The sequence below is a fragment of the Carettochelys insculpta genome, chromosome 11 (genome assembly GCF_033958435.1).
Source record: "Carettochelys insculpta isolate YL-2023 chromosome 11, ASM3395843v1, whole genome shotgun sequence".
Taxonomy (NCBI): domain Eukaryota; kingdom Metazoa; phylum Chordata; order Testudines; family Carettochelyidae; genus Carettochelys; species Carettochelys insculpta.
Window position 1 is genome coordinate 31,260,413 of NC_134147.1, and position 18,256 is coordinate 31,278,668.

At 46.2% G+C, this 18,256-nt stretch overlaps 1 protein-coding gene across 1 annotated transcript in view; it reads left to right on the plus strand.

The window, feature by feature from the left end:
* The window catches only part of PLXND1 (plexin D1), a 142,759-nt gene that overhangs the window by 70,767 nt on the left and 53,736 nt on the right, over positions 1-18,256 (plus strand). The window contains exons 13-19 of the mRNA XM_075006100.1: positions 150-301; positions 1,874-1,973; positions 6,685-6,824; positions 9,028-9,195; positions 11,725-11,815; positions 12,240-12,515; positions 13,281-13,430. Coding sequence (XP_074862201.1) covers positions 150-301; positions 1,874-1,973; positions 6,685-6,824; positions 9,028-9,195; positions 11,725-11,815; positions 12,240-12,515; positions 13,281-13,430 — 1,077 coding nt within the window. The remainder of the gene's footprint in view (positions 1-149; positions 302-1,873; positions 1,974-6,684; positions 6,825-9,027; positions 9,196-11,724; positions 11,816-12,239; positions 12,516-13,280; positions 13,431-18,256) is intronic.

Consider the following 18,256-nt stretch of genomic DNA (forward strand, 5'->3'; position numbering starts at 1 on the left):
GCTGGAGCATGAGAGGCAGGACAGATTGAATGGAGTGTACGTGCACGCACACACACGCACGGGAACAGCAGTTACTAGGGAATCACATCTGAAGGTTTTTCTGCAGTCCTGTTTTAATCCATTCCCCTTCTCCTTTGGCTCCTTGACAGATTGAGCCCATGAGTGGGCCCCTGGAAGGAGGAACTCTGCTCACAATAAGAGGAAGGAACCTGGGCCGTAGGTTCAGTGATGTCGTTAACACTGTCAAGATAGGGAGTGTGAGATGTGTGCCACTCTGGGACAGATACATGGTCTCTGAGGTGTAAGTAACTTGGGTGGAGCTACTGAAAAGCAGGAGAATGTGTTTAAGGATTATTTATTTTTTCCCTGTTTGTTTTGGTTGGCCAATTCCTTCCTGCCCCTGTGATGGCTGGGGGACATTGACAGTGACCCATTCGGTTAAGCATGTACCTGTAGTGGGGTCTGAGAGCTACCATCAATGAGCTGACAGGTTTGGTGGGGTCAGTTTTGCTTCCCAGTGTCTATGTGACATACACAACCCCACCCCCACAACAGGCTCTAACTGGACATTCCTTAGCAGTCTCCCCCAAAGACTGATTGGGCCAAGGAGACTCCCAGAGAAGAGTTGAGGGCTGTTGATGGGAGAAGGTGGGTGAATTTTGCACAGCTGCTGCCTGTGGAGAACAGGTTCAGAGACAGAATGGAGAGTTTTGCCCCCGAGCTGTTAAACTGTTTGCTGTCATTATGCATCACATGAGCACTGTCTCACTTCATTACTTTCAAAGCCCTCTGCATTATCACGTCAGACAGGCTTGAGATGGAAATTGAAGTGATTGTCTCTAGCCTCCTTGGGAGTGAAATAGTGCACCAAAGCCCCCGACAGTCCTTCCCACAGCCAGCTTCTGACAGAGATGGTTATATTAGGATACCGACCAAGAGTACCAGGTCAGATAGACCAGACTCTGCTTTGAAGCAGTCTCTCTTAACACCAGCAACTCTGTGCCTTATTGACAAAGAACTAGATTTTGCCCCTCATGCAGGAATTGCTGGACATGACTAGTAAGATGCTCAGCCCATGCACTGTCACACATCTGAAAAGGAGAGCAGATACGAGTAAATAAGTGTCTTCCAGAGATCCCTATACAAGACCACATATTCTTAAGAGTTAGGGTTATTTTGCACAGCTGTTATTTCGAAGTGATTATCCTAGTGTCTACCCAATACAACTGCTATTTCATAATAAATTCAAAATAGCGGTAGACTTATTTCAAAATTGATAAACCTCATTCTACAAGGAATGGCACCTATTTTGAAATAGGTGAGAAGACAGGGAATAGAGGCTGTTTTGTAATAAGCCATAGTGCATCCCAATGGCTCTGTTTCAAAATAGGCTCTATCTGTGTTACTGCTGTATTTCAAAATAACCCAGTGATATTTTGAAATGCATTTTCGTGTGTAGCAGTGTTATTTAAAAATAAGCTATTTTGGAATAGTTTATTTCAGAATAAAGTGGCTGTATAGACATACTCTTAATCTGTGAGACCAGTATTGTCTGTGGAGCCTTTGGCTGTGTCTGCACTGAGCTTTTTCTGAAATATCTCTCTGCAGAACTATTGTGAGGGCAAGATCATGGAAGCTGAAGTGTAAACAGCATGCAGACATTTTTTACCAGTGTTCTGTACCATCCTTGTAGACTCTGTAGACCATACGGTAGTAAAAATAAGGGTGGCCATTCTGCAGTACATCTGCTGTCAGTATAGACCCAATGAAGCTGCCTACCGTGTAGTGGAGGAAGGCTTTAAGAGAAAGTTCAGTCTTACTTAGCTCTGTTCTGACCACATGCCTTTTCTCATTTTCCATCTCTCTTCCTCAGGATTGTGTGCCAGACTGGAGAAGTTCCATCAGCCTTTTCTGATGTAGTGACCGTTAAAGTAAGCAGGGAAGGGAAATCAAGGGAACAATACTCCTATGTGGTAAGTTGCCACAATCTCATTGAGCCCAAATTCATCTCTGGTGAAGCACCATTGCTCTGTTGTCTTACTTGAAGGAAGAACTGGCTCAAGGAGTCAGGAGCCTCTGGCAATGCTTTCAGTTTTCACTTTGAGATTCAGTCTGGCTAAATGTAGCTTGCTGAGCAACACAAAATGCCAAGCAAAAAAAATTGTTTATTTTCCATCCTGCATGTTAGCCCTACCATGGCCATTTCCCACCAGGAGAGGGGCACGTGTCCAGAGATGTTTGCCAACATTCCTTCATTTTCAGTCCCTAGTCTTTCCTCCTCGCCCTCAACAGCAATCCCTAGAGCATGTGCACAGTGCAAGTTAGATAATCTTGGGGAGCATAGGATTTTCCAGTTCTCTTCCTCAGCTTCTTCCTTGTTTCTGTTTTGTTGTTGTCCCCATAGCCCCTGCTGTGCTTCCAGCTGTAAATTTCAGATCTACAAACATAGGTCAGATTGGATTGCACTTATGCATAGGCAAAGCCATCCCATCCATAGAATGAATCAGGGCAGTCACCCCAGGCCTTGTGCTTTTGGGGGCCATGTGCTAGCTTCCCCACCTATCCTTTGGATGGGAAGGACCTGAGGGACTGAGGGGTTACAGGGCCTAATACATGGCCCCCTGTCTACTCATCACACGGGTGGCAGGAGCCAGAGTAGCCCATCAGCCTGCTCTACTCTGCCATGCCACTTTCCCAGCCTACTGTGCTCAGCTTCTCTGGGGCAGCGGGAAATGGAGCGCCTGCCGCAGGGCTCTTCACATCCCACTGACGCAGAGAAGTGAGGCACAGCAGGCTGGGAGGGCCACACAGTGGGGCAGACCAGGCTGACAGGCCATTCTGGCTTCTGCTGCCTGCACGGTGATTGGGGGCAAAGAGGAGGGAAGCACGCTGCTGTGCCAGAAGCTCATAATCCCTCAGGTGGCATTACTGAAGGGATGGAGTGAGGAGGTGGAGGCAGAGCAGTGGTGAGGCTTGAGGAAGGGGGTAGAGCAGGGACAAGGGAGGGGCCTGGGTGGGTTATAATGTGAGCTCAGTAATTTGCTGTGTGATCTCCCAGGCAAGTATTTCGGCCTATATTTTTAAAGGTTGGTTGTATGCAAATTGTCAGATAGCCTGTGTGACACATAGAAGGTGTTTCTGAAGAGTTTCTCTGGCCAACATTGCACATCCACTGTACATCCCAGGGAGGCGGTCTTCCTTCATGAAGTGGTCTGAAAGAGACCAGTGCTTCTCTTAACTTCTATTACCAAGTCTTAGGTCAAACCTGTTATTCAGTAGCCCCAGGCAATTTGGGACAAACCCACTGGAATGATTCATGTGCCAAGGGCGTGTTCCTTTACTATAGTTCTTTGGGTTTCTGCTTTGGATTTGATTAGGCTAGAGCAAGAATTCCCAACCTATGAGTCGGGACCCCAACATGGGTCTCCATTAGATTTTCTAAGGATGCCAGCTGGATGGCTCTGAGCTGCACGAGGCTCTCTAATGAACCATTTACACATCCTGCTGCTGCCGACACTGCTCACTCCTCCGGCTCCCAGTCCCTGCACTGCTGCACTGAAATGGAACTCAATTTAAATGGTTTAAAGGCTGGCAGGAGGGATCCAGCCTTTAAATCAGTTCAGCTGAGTCACATTTCAGTGCGTCAGGGCAGGGAGCTGCCCACACTGCTGTTGGGTTAAGAGAGTAGGAGGGCTGGGGGGAGCCGCGTGGAGAAGATGGGGGGCCAGAGAAGAAGCAGTAGGGGGCAGCAGTGGCGCTTGCATGAGGTGGGGGGATGCGGTTTGGGGCTGAAAGAGTTTTAGTCTGGGGGCAGAAGGGTTGTTTGGGACTGCAAGGGGGGAAGCCTGGGGGCGGAGGGGTTGGGGTGAATCAAGATTTATAAAACATTTTTTCCTGGGGAGAACCTTCCCCCACGCACACCCCAGTTTTGAATTGCCTTGGGTCACAAAGTCTTACTGAATCGTCAAAATGGGCTGCCATGTCGAAAAGGTTGGGAACCGCCGGGCTAGAGTATGTGATTGTTCCAGCCTTTACAGGCCTGAAATAAGGTGTAATCTGTCATTACTTCAAACAAGTTGATTTTGGTTCACCTCCAGCTCAGTGGAAGTGCACTAGGAGCCAAGTGTCAGTAGGTTCAGATTCCAGTGTGTGTAAGATTTTTTCACATCCAAAATATCCCACAAGAGCAGAGCTAGCTGGGTTAGAGGTGGGTTCATGTGATGAAGTAAGTGAAGACTGCAAATACTAGTAGGATCCAGTAGCTTTTTCTGTAAAGTTTGGGATTTCTAGAGAATCAGGAGTCTCCAGGATGTGTCTGTTGTAATCCAGAAAATTAGATCACACAGCACATTACTTGTGAAAGAGGATGAGGAATGGAGGCAAATGTGATCTTTTGTTTTAAGTTGCTTTTGGTGTAAGAGGGAAAAGACATCTTGGGAAACATCTATAAAAGCACCACCAAAGAAAGAAAGTAAATCAGCTGCCAGCACCTTGAGCTGGAACCCTGTGTTCTTGGGACCACTGCATTCCTCGCTTCTGACCAGAGGTTTGACTGAGGTTGGGTTGAATGATGTCCTTCAAAGTTTTGGTTATTGTAGCTGAAACAGCAGTGTAGAGCCATGTGAATGAGGAGCTGAGTAATGCAATTCCTCTGTCAGTTCTGCTCCTACATATGCTAGGGTGAATATGGAATGTAAAAGAGATCTCGCCACCTAAAGCTGGCCTAAGTGAGAGCTGAGTGCCAGAATTGTTAATACTGGTTCAAGTTTGGGTTGAACCTCTCTAATCCAGCACCGTTGGGACTTGACCAGTCTCGAACGAGAGAAAATCATGCCAGATTACAGATGTTGCTGGATAAGGGAGTGCCAGACTAAAGAGGATCAACCTGTAAGCTATCTGAAAATGCCTAAGACTCCCAGAAAATCCTGTGTAAGAAGCTGAAATAGGATTCTTCTGTTCTGAGTGTTTGTTTCAAAGGTTTAGTCAGGAACAGTAAAAGGAGGGAAATTCATCTGTATTGTAACTCCATTGAAGTTGCACCAGAGATAAATTTAGCCCTTTGCTTCGGCCAGGAAATTCCAGCTCTGAGTAGAGCTGCACTTTTCAGTTACTGTGGAACATAACAATGCTACCAGCTTGTGATTAAAGTACAAGTGCAGACCCCAGCTAACTGGGTGGCATTGGGCCGAGACCTTGAGTGGGTTAATGGCAGAGGTGGAAAAAGTACCCAAAAAGTTACTTGAGTAAAAGTGCAGGTGCTTTGGAGGAAGGGGGTGTATATTTACATAGAAATCACCATTGTCCCTCTGGAAACACACACACACACACCTTTTTGTACCCCCCCACATACACACACCCCTTTTTGTGCTCAAGTACCCAAGAGTGAAAACAGCTGCACTGCACTTTTATGGAAGTACCTTTTTGGGTACTTTTTCCACCTCTGTTTGGTGGGCACAAGTAACCCTTATGTTATACTTCGTATTGCATATATTAATACATAAGGGAGGGTCCCCCTGCATGGAACAGCTATGTACAGGCTTTGATCCATTGAAATTAACAAAGTAAATACTGTAGAAATGGGAGGCAATGAGAAACCCCAGAGGGAAGTGTCTGTAGAGGAATACAATCCATCCCAGTGTATGACAAGGACAAAAAGAAGTTGTAATGTAACGGGACAGTATGGCTGGAAATGACAGGAAAATACATTGGTGCCATGGAACAGTAAGTGTTTTAACACTATTTGCAGCTATCATTTTGCATGTATTTTTCTCAGCAACTGGCAATAACTGTAGTAGGGCTGTGGTCCCCATAGTATTGTATGTACTTTGCAACTGTGCACATCTGGTTCCTCAAGGATGTTATAGCTCTTTTACAGGGAAACACAGAATGCTCTGTGAAAGGGTTTAAAACTTATTTTTTATGCCCTGTTACTGTTCGTGCCAGGGCAAGGAAGCTACCAGTGAATTTCCCATTCTCATTGTCAGTAGGAGCCACATAGCAGCCATTTGATTCTCAGAATCCTACTGGAAACCAAAACCTTGAATCTTGAATCTCAGTAAAGTACAAATAATGTACTTGTTAATTTCAGTACTTTCTAGTGAGTATAGAGGAAGGAAGAGGGAAACTCTGAGGGGCAAACCAACTCTGTGGGTTACCTGCTAGGATCTGTTACCTCTAGAGATCTGGGTTTGAATCTTGCCTGTGGGAAACGAATTTGATATTTGATTATCTAAAACTAAATGGATGCGTGCCCAGATCACAAAACCATCATGCAACATGGCTTTATCACTCATGTGGGAGTGGAATAAGGGACATGTTTTCTTTATTGATTGGACACAAGCTATTAAATTCAGATCTGGATCAACACAGTCCCCAGGTTCAAGGGGATGTGAATTCCAGGTTCTGGTTCGTGCCTGTCTGTGGTTTTTAGACTGTGATTTGGGTACATCTGTAGACTGGAGGCCAGGAGCTGCCTCCAGTCTTCACTTCAGAAAGATTTAAATAGCTTGTGTGATTTGGTCTCTCCCTATGTTTGCAAAATGAACCAACTGAATCTCTGTGTGTCCTTGGTGGTGTTATAGCACTGGCAACATCTGAAACTAACATGGAACATGTGTTCACATTATGGGGGTATTGGGGCTTGGGGATTTTTGAAAACTCTCACTTTTTTTCTTCTTTTTCTAGCTCCCTGAAGTACAGTCTTTGTCTCCAGGTGCTGGTCCTAAAGCTGGAGGCACCAAAGTAACCATCAGAGGGAGTAATCTCAGTGCAGGATCTGATGTCCATGTCCTCGTCAATAGCACTAAACAGTGCACAGACCTTGTGTAAGTGCTGTCTGGAAATGATCTGTAATACTGTGTTATTGGGCTGGCATTCAGGACTTGCTGTAGATTTGAGGCAAGCAAACTGTGGCCTATGGGCTGCATCCATCCTGTCTTTTAATCCAGCCCACAGAATTCCAAGTCTGGTGATTCATGTGGAGATAGACGGGAGGTAGGGGGCGTACGGCAGGCTCACTGCCAGCCATTCCCCCATGTCGCTTATGGAAGCTGCCAGCACATCCCTGTGGTCCCTAGTGGGGAGGCAGAGGGGCTCCATTTGCTGCCCCAGCCTTTAGGCACTGTCCCCTCAGCTCCCATTGTCTGGGAACAGGGAATACTCCAATGAGTACGTTAAGCACTGCTGACAGCTAGCGTGATGAGTTACAGTCAAAGAAAAATGAGACTTTCCTGAAATTAGACTCCGGATTTATTCACTGATCTGCCCACTCCTCTATGCCAGTTGTCATGAGTAGCCTCGTGCTTTGGTAGCAGATAACACTGAGTTGTCATGTGGCCATGTGACTTGAGGATATAGCATGTCTGTTCTGTGAGACAAAGGCAGGAAGCTGACATTCATAGTTCTGACTGATGCAGTGGGTGCATTCCAGCAGTGGCCTTGGTGATACATACAGTTGATTACTCTGGTTACATCTACACGTGCACACTACATCGAAATAGTCTATTTCGATGAATAACGTCTACACGTCCTCCAGGGCTGGCAATGTCGACGTTCAACTTCGACGTTGGGCAGCACCACATCGAAATAGGCGCTGCAAGGGAACGTCTACACGCCAAAGTAGCACACATCGAAATAAGGGTGCCAGGAACAGCTGCAGACAGGGTCACAGGGCGGACTCAACAGCACGCCGCTCCCTTAAAGGGCCCCTCCCAGACACAGTTGCACTAAACGACACAAGATCCACACAGCTGACAACTGGTTGCAGACCCTGTGCATGCAGCATGGATCCCCAGCTGCAGCAGCAGCAGCCAGAAGCCCTGGGCTAAGGGCTGCTGCCCACGGTGACCATAGAGCCCCGCAGAGGCTGGAGAGAGAGCGTCTCTCAACCCCTCAGCTGATGGCCGCCATGGCGGACCCCACTATTTCAATGTTGCGGGACGCGGATCGTCTACACGTGCCCTACTTCGACGTCCAACTTCGAAGTAGGGCGCTATTCCCGTCCCCTCATGGGGTTAGCAGCTTCGACGTCTCGCCGCCTAACGTCGATGTTAACATCGAAATAGCGCCCAACACATGTAGCCGTGATGGGCGCTATTTCAAAGTTAGTGCTGCTACTTCGAAGTAGCGTGCACGTGTAGACATGGTTTCCGAGTCCTGTTTCATTTTGTGGTTATACACAACAGCCCTAGGCATTAGATGGTCCAGCTTCAGGTCCCAGCTCTGTCAGATACTTGCTACGTGATCTTGATCAAATTGCTTGGGCTAAACAAATTTAAAATGGCTGATAATTTTATAGGTACTTATTTAAAACAACTTTTATATCTATTTAAACCCATATAAGATAAATTCAGCCATGCAGTGCATGCACCTGGACTGAGTAATCATACAATCTTTTTACAGGGTTTACTGTCTATCCTTTGCCATTCCCACCCCCCATTTTCTTGTCTTTGTGTTACATCTTGTGTTATTTCAGTTGTAAGCTTCTCAGGGCAAGGACCTTACGCTATTTAATGTACTGCAAAGCACACTATGTAGTGCTGTAAAAATGACAATATTGGGTGCCTCTGTTTTGGTGTGGCCACTTGGCAGCACTAAGATGTCTCATGTCAGGCTGTCAAAAACAGATTAACCCCAAATCAGCAGCCAGTTTTTAGATCATGGACCTTAATCCCTCTGTGCTTCAGTATCCTCACTTGTGAAATGCTAGCAATAGTACATTGCCCATGGGAATGGGAATTGTAAGACAAAATCCATTGCTATTGGTTAGTGCTTTGAGATCCTCCAATTGAAAACATCTAGACATGTAAAGCTTGTACACTGTTAAAGGCACTCTCCAAAGACAGAGCCATTTTTGGAGGTGTGTATCAGTTACATGGGTTGGTGGCGCTTGCTGCTGCTGAATGCCAGACTTGAAGCTGTTCATCTCACTGCCAGCACTGGGGTTGTGGGGATAGGTCTCTGCTGCCTCACGTCATGCACTATTCAGCTGTTGTGCACTGCAGCTTGGTGTGTCTTTTTTCTTTCTAGTCGAAATGGCACCACCATCACATGCACCATGCCGGCTGTGGAGCTCACTACTGCTGTGCGAGTCTGTGTTCAGTTTGAGAACAAGTCTTGCATCAACGATAACATCACATTTAAGTATGAGAGAAACCCAATTATAACAGATATCTGCCCGACACGGAGTCAGATCAGGTGAGATCCCTGCACTGGTGGTGAAGGCAGAATGACTGGGGACCTTCCCCTTCCCTGGTTAGTCCTTATTGAAATGTACTGTGTATTTTACTGCATGCAGACATCAAGGTAATACTCATTAAAGTGAAGACCTAGTAAGATAGGAACAACAGATGTTGCAGGTCTGAGTGAGGGTGCATAAGCACAACTATTTGACCCTGAGATTGAAGAGGGGGTGCTCCTGGTCATGACCAGGTTGCAGAGCTGAATGGTGATCGTAGGGGAAGAATGCCTGAAGATATTGCAAGTCAGGACTGAGGTGTTTTTACAAAGCAGTGTGGTGTCCCCAGGGCTGGAATACCAGGAGTTATCACAGCTCAGGACAGTAGTGCAGAGCAAAACTGAGGAGTTATGCAGACACGTGCTGTCTGTGGGCCTGGTTCTAGAGAGTTTCTCTGAAATTCACGCAGAAAATAGAAGAAAAGCATTGGCTGTCCTCCTTAGTAATGTGCCTGTCTCCCTGTACACCTTGTAAGTAAATTATGGAGATTCAAGTTGGGGCTTCTATACTGCAACAAAACACCTGTGGCTGGGACATCAGGTGGCTGAAGCTGCAGGGTGATAAAATGGGAATGTAAATGTTTGGGCACAGGCAGGAACCTGCTCTCTTGGACAGCAGAGGGTGGAGAGAATCCCAGCCTCTAGGCTGAAGCCCAGATATCTACAGTACAGTTTTATAGTCTGCAGCCTGAGCACAGATGTAGGCCAGCTGTGGGTGTTCTATTGTGATACTCAGACATATGTTCTGGGTCTTAGAATTCTTCAGGTAGTCAGCTGAGATTTGTAATTTTGTGTTTAAATGGCCCCAATTGCTACCACTTTTCACTTTTCAAGCATGCTATTTTCGTTTCATGTGTCTCCCTGGAGCCTCTGGACTCCAGTTACTTTTGGATATTTCTGTGAAATCCCAGCTCGCTTAGCAGGAGAGTTTGAAAGTGTGGAGCCTAAGTCTGACCACAGAAGTCTGAGAATCCAGCACCTGAGCCTTCTCTCCCAAAAGCCATGAAAGCAACACAGAAGGCAAGAGCAACACAGAGATAGCCGTGCTAGTCTATATACTGTCAAAACAAAAAAGCAGTCCAGTAGCACTTTAAAGACTAAAAATAATTTATTAGAAAGCAAGAGCATGCTACTAAGCCTACAACAGGCCACATGATACCTGCTGCCTGCCTACCAGAGCCATGACTCAGCTCACAAGTGCAATACCAAGGGTACAGAATGTGTAGAAAAGCATATCAGTGACACATCCAATCCATAGCATCTCACATGGAGTTTTATCAGTCACATGACTGGTAAATAGCAGTCGCTGCATCTAAACACAGAGCAACAGCTACAGACAGTGAAAGCTTATCTCCAAAAAGGAATCCACCAGGGCATTGCTCGTTCGTGTGGAAACTGGTATTTGATGGAAGTTGTTTTCTCCTGGGACATACACACCACTCTTCATGCAGAGCTACTCATGGGGGTTGGGCTCTGCATAGTGGTTTGTTCTGTAGGATTATTTGTGAATGTTGTCCACACTGATTCAGTTCCTGTAGGGGTTACTTGTGAATTCTCTCCATACTAATATGTTGCTGTAGGTGTGATTGTGAAGTACCAATAATGCAGCAGATACTTAGATCTAATTTGGCTTATGGCATTGTTAAAATGATCAGCATGCTCAGGAGTGAAGTTGCTTTAACAGGCCATAGATCCTGAACAATTATACAGATGTGGCAAGAGCTTAGCAGGGATAATAAACATATTGTAACAAAAACATGCTATGATCTATAGCAGCTCAAAGGGCTTAAGAAGGCTCTAAGTACAAGGGTACTAAACATGAGGCTCTGAATATATTGAACCTGTTGGAGTTTAGGAGATAAATCATTCCCCTCTCCCCCACCTCCAGCACTTCCAAGACTAGTTACTTGATATCACCATATCACTAAAGCAAGTAGAATTTGAAATGGGGGAGATGAAAAGTCACATGCAGGACAAAGCCTGAGTGCATTTGCTGTCCAGCAGAGGACACGAGCCACACTTCCCTCTTTCACTTCCTGTGAGGCATGTGCCCCAGCCATCTCTTTACTCTCTCTCATTGCTGGCACATTGGCAGCACTTTATGCCATTTTCCATAGGCAATGGGTGCAAAGCACAAATGAATTGCCACAGCGTTTTCCCCCCGACTCAGAAGTGTTTGAAAGGTGCAGGGTTTGTGTGTCAGTGTGATGCCCAGAACTTCCTCCTTCTGTGCTGAGCTACAAAAAGGAGTATGTTTTAATTTTTCTAAGTGTTGAGCTAGTTGTGTGTTTAACTCTTACTTTGCCGGTCCCTGGGTAACCTTGCTCTGCTTTAATCATCACATATCCGTTACTGAAACACTGCGCTATACCTGGAATGTTCAGAAGCTAAAGAGGTGCATTTTTTCTGCCTAGACCTGGTTAGTCGAGCAGCATGTATGTTGCCAGTGTTGCCTGTGCTCCCTTTCTGACTTCTGTCTTTCTTTCCCAGTGGAGGCAGGATCATCACTCTGAAAGGAAATGGATTTTTGATGGTTCAGAATGTGTCGATGGTGGTTCACAGCATTGGGAAGGAACAAACAGTAAGCAACTTCTATTTATGTAGCACAAAGAGAGAGAACAGCATTGCCTCCCTGGTGACTGGAGATGTTCTGAGTAATAATCCACAGCTATAAAAGTCATTGACCTGGTCCCTAACCCTCGCTGCTGATGTGGCTGTAGCTGGGGTTAATGTTACGTCCCTTAACTCAGCAGAATGGCAGACCTAAGTTATGTCCGTGCATTGTAATTATTATTAATGCCTACAGGGCCATAAGTGTGCCTGGTTCTTAATGGTGTCTGGCTGTTGGTGCACGCAGTTGCCTGTCAATCAGTGGCTAAATGGAGCCATGCTATCTTCGGTAGCTGCAGCTGCTTGAGGACTCTGAGCCTCTTGGGGCATTTGCTGACACGACTGAGACTTGGGTTTATCCTTTTTTTGATGTGCATGCTCTTTCCTGCTTTCAGAACTGTAAGGTTCACAACGACGCTATGATTACCTGCCCTTCTCCAGCTGCCTCCAACCTCACTGTGGGGAGCAAGCCAGCACCAGTGGATTTCTACATCAATGGACGCCTCTATATGGATGACAGGATGGCTCCTGATGATTACATGTACCCCGAGGAGGCCCAACACACCAGCAAGTTCAGCCTGGAGTACTACACAGACCCCCAGTTTTTCACAGCCAAGAAAGAGAAATGGATCAAGCACCATCCTGGGGAACCCCTGACTCTAGTTATACATGTAAGAAGCCAACACCTACAGGGCATCCTGGATTCTTGGCAGTAAGACTTTACACGAGGATGTCACCATTTTCTCACCATGAGGTTCTCCAGTGGATAGAGTACCTAGGTACCAGGAGGATGTAGCAGCAAGGAGGGTGGTAAAGCACTGGATATACTTAGAACAGACCAAGTGACCAAAGAGCCTTTTCCATATCTGATGGCCATGAGAGTGCAGATTAGTTCTGGCAGAAATGGGCTCTGCATTTGTCTTTGAGAAAGAACAAGGACTGAGTGGTTTGAGCTGCGTACAAGTCTAAAATCCCTTGTTAGTTGTACAGTATCCTCACTGATTGAGGCATACTTCAGAAACACTTTCTGCCTCTCTCTAATCTAATACAGCCAAACGCAAGCTCTCTAGGACAACTTCCTCGTTCCCATTTCTCTCCCTCCCTATGTGGTCTCTCTGATATTTATTTGCCATGCACAGTAGTGCACATCAAAGGCAGTGTTTGCCAGGCTTTCTCAGGGTGTTTGTCCCTTCCATGTGCCACACTGAGGGACTGGAAACAGGAATATGAGGAATGGGAGGAGTTTGGATTTCCCAAGGGATGTTGGAAAAAAATGAAGATGTCAGTGGAAATGGAGGGCTTTCCCAGGGCTGGACTGGTATCAGGAGTTATGGGAAATTTCCTAAGGCTTCCACAAAATATGCCCTTGCAAATAGGGCTGGTGGTCAGGGGACTGACTAATTCCTTTGCTATCCCGGTTTTGTTTTTGTAATCAGAAAGAGCCTGACAACCTAGGCCTGGATAACAAGGAGTACCAAGTGAAAATTGGCCTCATTTCTTGTGAGATACAGATTGTTTCAGACAAAGTCATTCACTGCTCAGTCAACGAGTCATTGAGTACATCAGAAAGACAGCTGCCCGTTACGGTGAGTCCAACCAACCAGGATGCGCTGATCTTTCAGGGCAGGAGCACTCAGTGTGTTGAACTTAGTGTATCAGGGAACCCTCATGTTAGCATCAGGATTCCCTTAGTGTTCACCTCCACTAAAATGTTTTGTTTTTGAATGGTCCATATGAAATGAGTTTAATGGTTCCCAGCCCTGTTACTATTCACCAGGCCCCCTGATTGTCAGTGTCAGCAGAAGAGCAGAGAATTGAATGGGCATGCAGACCTGAATTCCCCTCTCAGGGCATGACTTCACTACAGGCTGTCTCAGTGGGCTGCCATCAATCCAGCAGGGGTTGAGATGTGACAAACTGACCACCAAGTACTCTCCTGTCAACTCTGGTACTCCACCAGAATGAGACAAGTAAGTGGAGTGAATGGGAGAGTATCAGTTGCCAACTTGCTGATACATCATTCACATAGCTGAAGTTAAATGACTTTAGTAGACAGTCCATGATAGACAAGGCCTCAGTTGTGTGGTGGCAGAGGAGAGGAGCTGTGGAGGAGGAAGGGCAGCACTGGGAAGCTCACATTTGCCACTGCCCATCTGCAGCAGCTCTGCAGGTAAAAAGAAGAATTCAGTTGTCCTCAGGGCCATCTGTCTGGCATCTTTCCCCAGCACTAGATCATCTCACTGGCCCATCTTAGTCTGATGGAACTCCAGGAACAGAACCCAAGACTGTTCTTATGTGAAAGCAGCTCTGAACTGTTGTTGGGAGGGTTTGCATTTGTGGCTATAGTGTTGTTCCTTACCCCTTTTTTCCAGAGGGCATCCTTAGTTGTACGCCTTTGCCTTCAGCTTTCACTTCATTTATAGCTCATGGCTCCTCAGGGGTGAGATTTAAGCACAGATGGAGAGTATGTTTCCACCTGTCTCAACTGCCTGTGAACCTGTAACCTTCGTCCCAGCTGATTCTTCTTTCAGTAAACGTGTTAGTAATAAATTGGCAGGACTTGCAGCTTAGAGGGGTAGGAAGAGAGCAGAGGGATTTGAGGAATGTGTGACCTGATGTTCCCCAGAAACAGAGTACTCCAGGAGAAGCCCTGCTGCTTCTGAGGGGGGAGCTTCAGTAGACCTTCTCTATGGTGTTTGTGTTTGGCATTCTGTGCAAAATCAAAACAAACAAATGCAGAAGCATCAGAACTCGGGATTTCCTAAGCCACTGTTAATGAAACAGGGAAATTCTTTTTTTTTCTTTCTTTCCTTTATAATGGGAACTGAAAAACTGGGGAAATTCATATTTTAGAAAAAAACTGGATTTATGTCACACGGCTTGCTAGTTTTGGTTTCAGCAGCAAGCTTTCTGCTTAACGCATGGTCCTCAATCTAGGCACGTGGCTAGATGAGCCACAAGACATTTTGTTTACCTTGACTGTCCTCAGACATGGCCCCCTGTGGTTTCCAGTGGCCAGGGTTTGCCATTTCCAGCCAATGGGAGCTGCAGGAAGCAGCATGAGCCACAGGAACAGGCTGGCTGCCATTTCCTGCAGCTTTGATTGGTCATGAAGTGCAAACTGTGGCCACTGGGAGCTGTGAGGGCCTGTGCTTGCAGACATTCAATGTAAACAAAATGTCTTGTGGCCCACCAGCAAATTACCCTCATGGGCTGCATTCCAAAGGTTGATGATGTCTGGGTTAATGCCTTGAAGATGCCCAGAATGTAGATAAACAAAGGGACAATACATAGCTATTAAAGTCACAGCTGGTTATTAGCAGTGTACCTTCAGTAGAGGTGCAACTAGATAATGTGGCAAATCCTTCTATTTGGATTGCTAAATATGAGTCTCATACATAAACGCTAGGACTTTTACTCATCATTGGTTGCGAGTGCAGCTTTGTCTGCAGAAAGGAAGTATGGGGGAAATTCTCCTGATCCTAATGACCCTTGATTAAGCTAGTCTGCAAATTTCCCATTAAATTAGTGGAAGTTCTGCCCACATGAGCGCAGTATACCAGAGATGTGTCTCTGGCAGCAGAACCATGTCCTACAGCAGAATTGTACTGTACACCTCCACCCTGTGGTAGAGTGAGGAAGCTTCGTAATTTAACCCTGTGCCAATTTCACTCCAGCCAATAGATTGTGCCTATAAAAAAAGTTTTTTAATAGATCGATACAAAAAAATCCAAAAGACCTTAAAGAGCTTCCAAATCCATTTTAGGTCACTGAAGAATCATTTAAACACTGAAACTGGACTTTCTGCTCCTGGTAATAATGCAAGTTTGGGGCAGGTTGACTAGAATAATAACAACCTACTATAAAATGCAGCTTTAACGTTCCTCATTAGAATTCTTTTAGACAAAACACATGAAAACCTCACTACAATGTGTATTGTGTTTGAGTGCCTCTCTGGTGAACACCCTCAATAGATACGTAAAGTCTGTAAAGGGGTGTATATGCTGAAGAGTTCCTCCTTTGTCAGCTACAATGGTGTTGTCTTGTTACTCAAGAGTATTTTACAAACCAGGGTTCTAGTAAAATTCCAGCCATCGAAAACAATTGATTTTTGACACCTTTTATAACCAAAATAAATGTCATCTGAAGAACGCTGGCTTCAGTAGATATGTACTGATAAGAGCAGGGGTCTCCAGCTCATGGCTGGGGGGCTGAGTAGTTCCACAATCTGACCTGCACATGGCTGCAGGCACATGAGTTCCTGCAGCCCTTGGGGATGACGTCTTTACCTTTCTCTAAAGTCCAGCCCCTCCCCACCATGCACCCTTTCTCTTAAGCTCCCTCCTCCCAAAGGATGCAGCCTCACGGATTACTGGGGGCCTGGTGCAGTGCAGCAGCAGGTGTCAAGTCTTCCACACTCACAACTGCAGTGGGAGCCACTGGGAAGTAGAGCAGTGCAGCAGCCTTTGCTCTGCTCTGCTCTGCTGTGCTGTGTCTCCAAGGCCAGTGTGGTCACTCTGCTTAACCATGGTAGTGGAAAGCACCAATCCTAGCATGAGCTGTTTTGGGAGATGGCAGCAAAGCAGAGCAGGCTGCTGCATCACTCCACTTCCCTGCAGCTGCAGCTGCTGCTGTTACGATGAGTGCCAGAAGGCCTGACCCCCTGCTGTAGGCTCCAGTCCACCCAAGTCCCTGCAGGCTAACTGAAGTACAGGAGCCACCCTGTCCATAGGACAGGTGGGGTGGCTGTTATGGGGCTCCCCAAAGCATGGAGCCCAGGACAGCCATGCTGAACCATCCAGTGTATGAGATGGTTTTGCACATACCTATCCTGGACTACAGGGATGTGCTAGCAGCTACAAACCACTCTAACCCCACTGTGCTACCAGTGATGGCAGCAGGGACCCTTGGGTGGGGGGCGTTTAAGCTGCCCAGGGGGCAGCAGACCAAGCCAGGTTATGCATGGAGGAAGCACATGGGATGGCAGGCAGTGCTGGGAGATGGGAAGGGGTGTGCACAAAGAGGGAACCCCCTGCCAGAGCCCTGACAGAGAGGGATGCCCACTGGCCCACTTGGAGGATTTGAGGACTGGCACTGGTCCTAAGGTAAATTGAGTTTCAGGCCGCTGCAAGAGATGGTGTCTCTGAGGGCTGGCTGGAGGGAAGCAGTGGAGTCCAGGTGGTGCTGAGGGCTGACTGCCCGAGCCCTGTCCATTCTGGTGCTCCTCCCCCTGTTGCTCAGGGGCCCGGAAATTCTTTCACCCCTTCCAACAATAAGATTTTTGAAAAACCCAACCTAAAGTTCCCTTGCTGCAATTTAAGCCCCTTGGTCTTGTCCTGTCATCAGAGATTAAGAACAATTGTTCACCCCTCTTTCTTGTAACAGTCTTTTATGTATGGGTTGAACCTCTCTAGTCAGGCACTCTCGGGACCTAACCAGGGCCAAAAGAGAGAGTTTGCCGGACTATGAGCGGTGAATATTGTTCACCAGCATCACCAATACCTCCATTGTTTACTAGGCTCTTAGAAGACGTTTAGGGGTTAATTACAGCACAAAACACTAAGAGCCAGGACTGGTGGCTGTAAATAAAGTTTATGGGACCACAGGAAACTTGGCCACACCCATGATAGGTGGTCATCTAGCTAAAATCATGCTGGATGTTGCCAGATGAGAGAGTGCCAGGCTAGTGAAGTTCGACCTATACTTGAAACCCATTATCAGTCCCTCAGTCTTCTCTTTTCTGGACTAAACAAACTCATTTTTTTTCAGTCTTTCTTCCTGGGTCATGTTTTCTATTTTGTTGCTGTTCTCTAGACTTTCCCAAGTTTGTCCTCACCTTTCTGTAAATGTGGTCTGCAGAAGTGAACACAATACTCCATATGAAACCTTATCAGCGTGGAGTAAAAGGGAAAAATTACTTCTTGTGTCTTTTCAACATTCCTGCTGATAAACCAAGCATAATTCTGGGATGTTTTGTTTTGTTTTGTTTTGTTTTCAACAGTGTTACACTGTTGATTCATGTTGAGCTTGTGATACACTGTGACCAAGAGATCCATTTTTGCAGTGGGCTTTCATAGGCAGTACTTTCCCATTTTGCGTGTGTGCAAGTTATTAATCCTTCCAAAGTAGAGTCCTTTGCATATGTCCTTATCAGACTTCATCCTGCTTATTTCAGACCATTTCTCCATATGAGTTTGCACAGTAGATTTTCTCAAGATCATTTTACCCAACCCTTTTCAAACTCACTCTGTTTTTTGCTGGAGTTTCTTCTCATTCCTTTGGAGAAGTGAAACTCCGTTTCCAGAAATGAAACCATATTGATCCCAAGTTTCCTTTCTTGTGAAGATGTTAGTTTTCCCTTTTATTCCATAAACATTGATGTGTTAAATCCCACAATCCCCCTGTCAAAGTG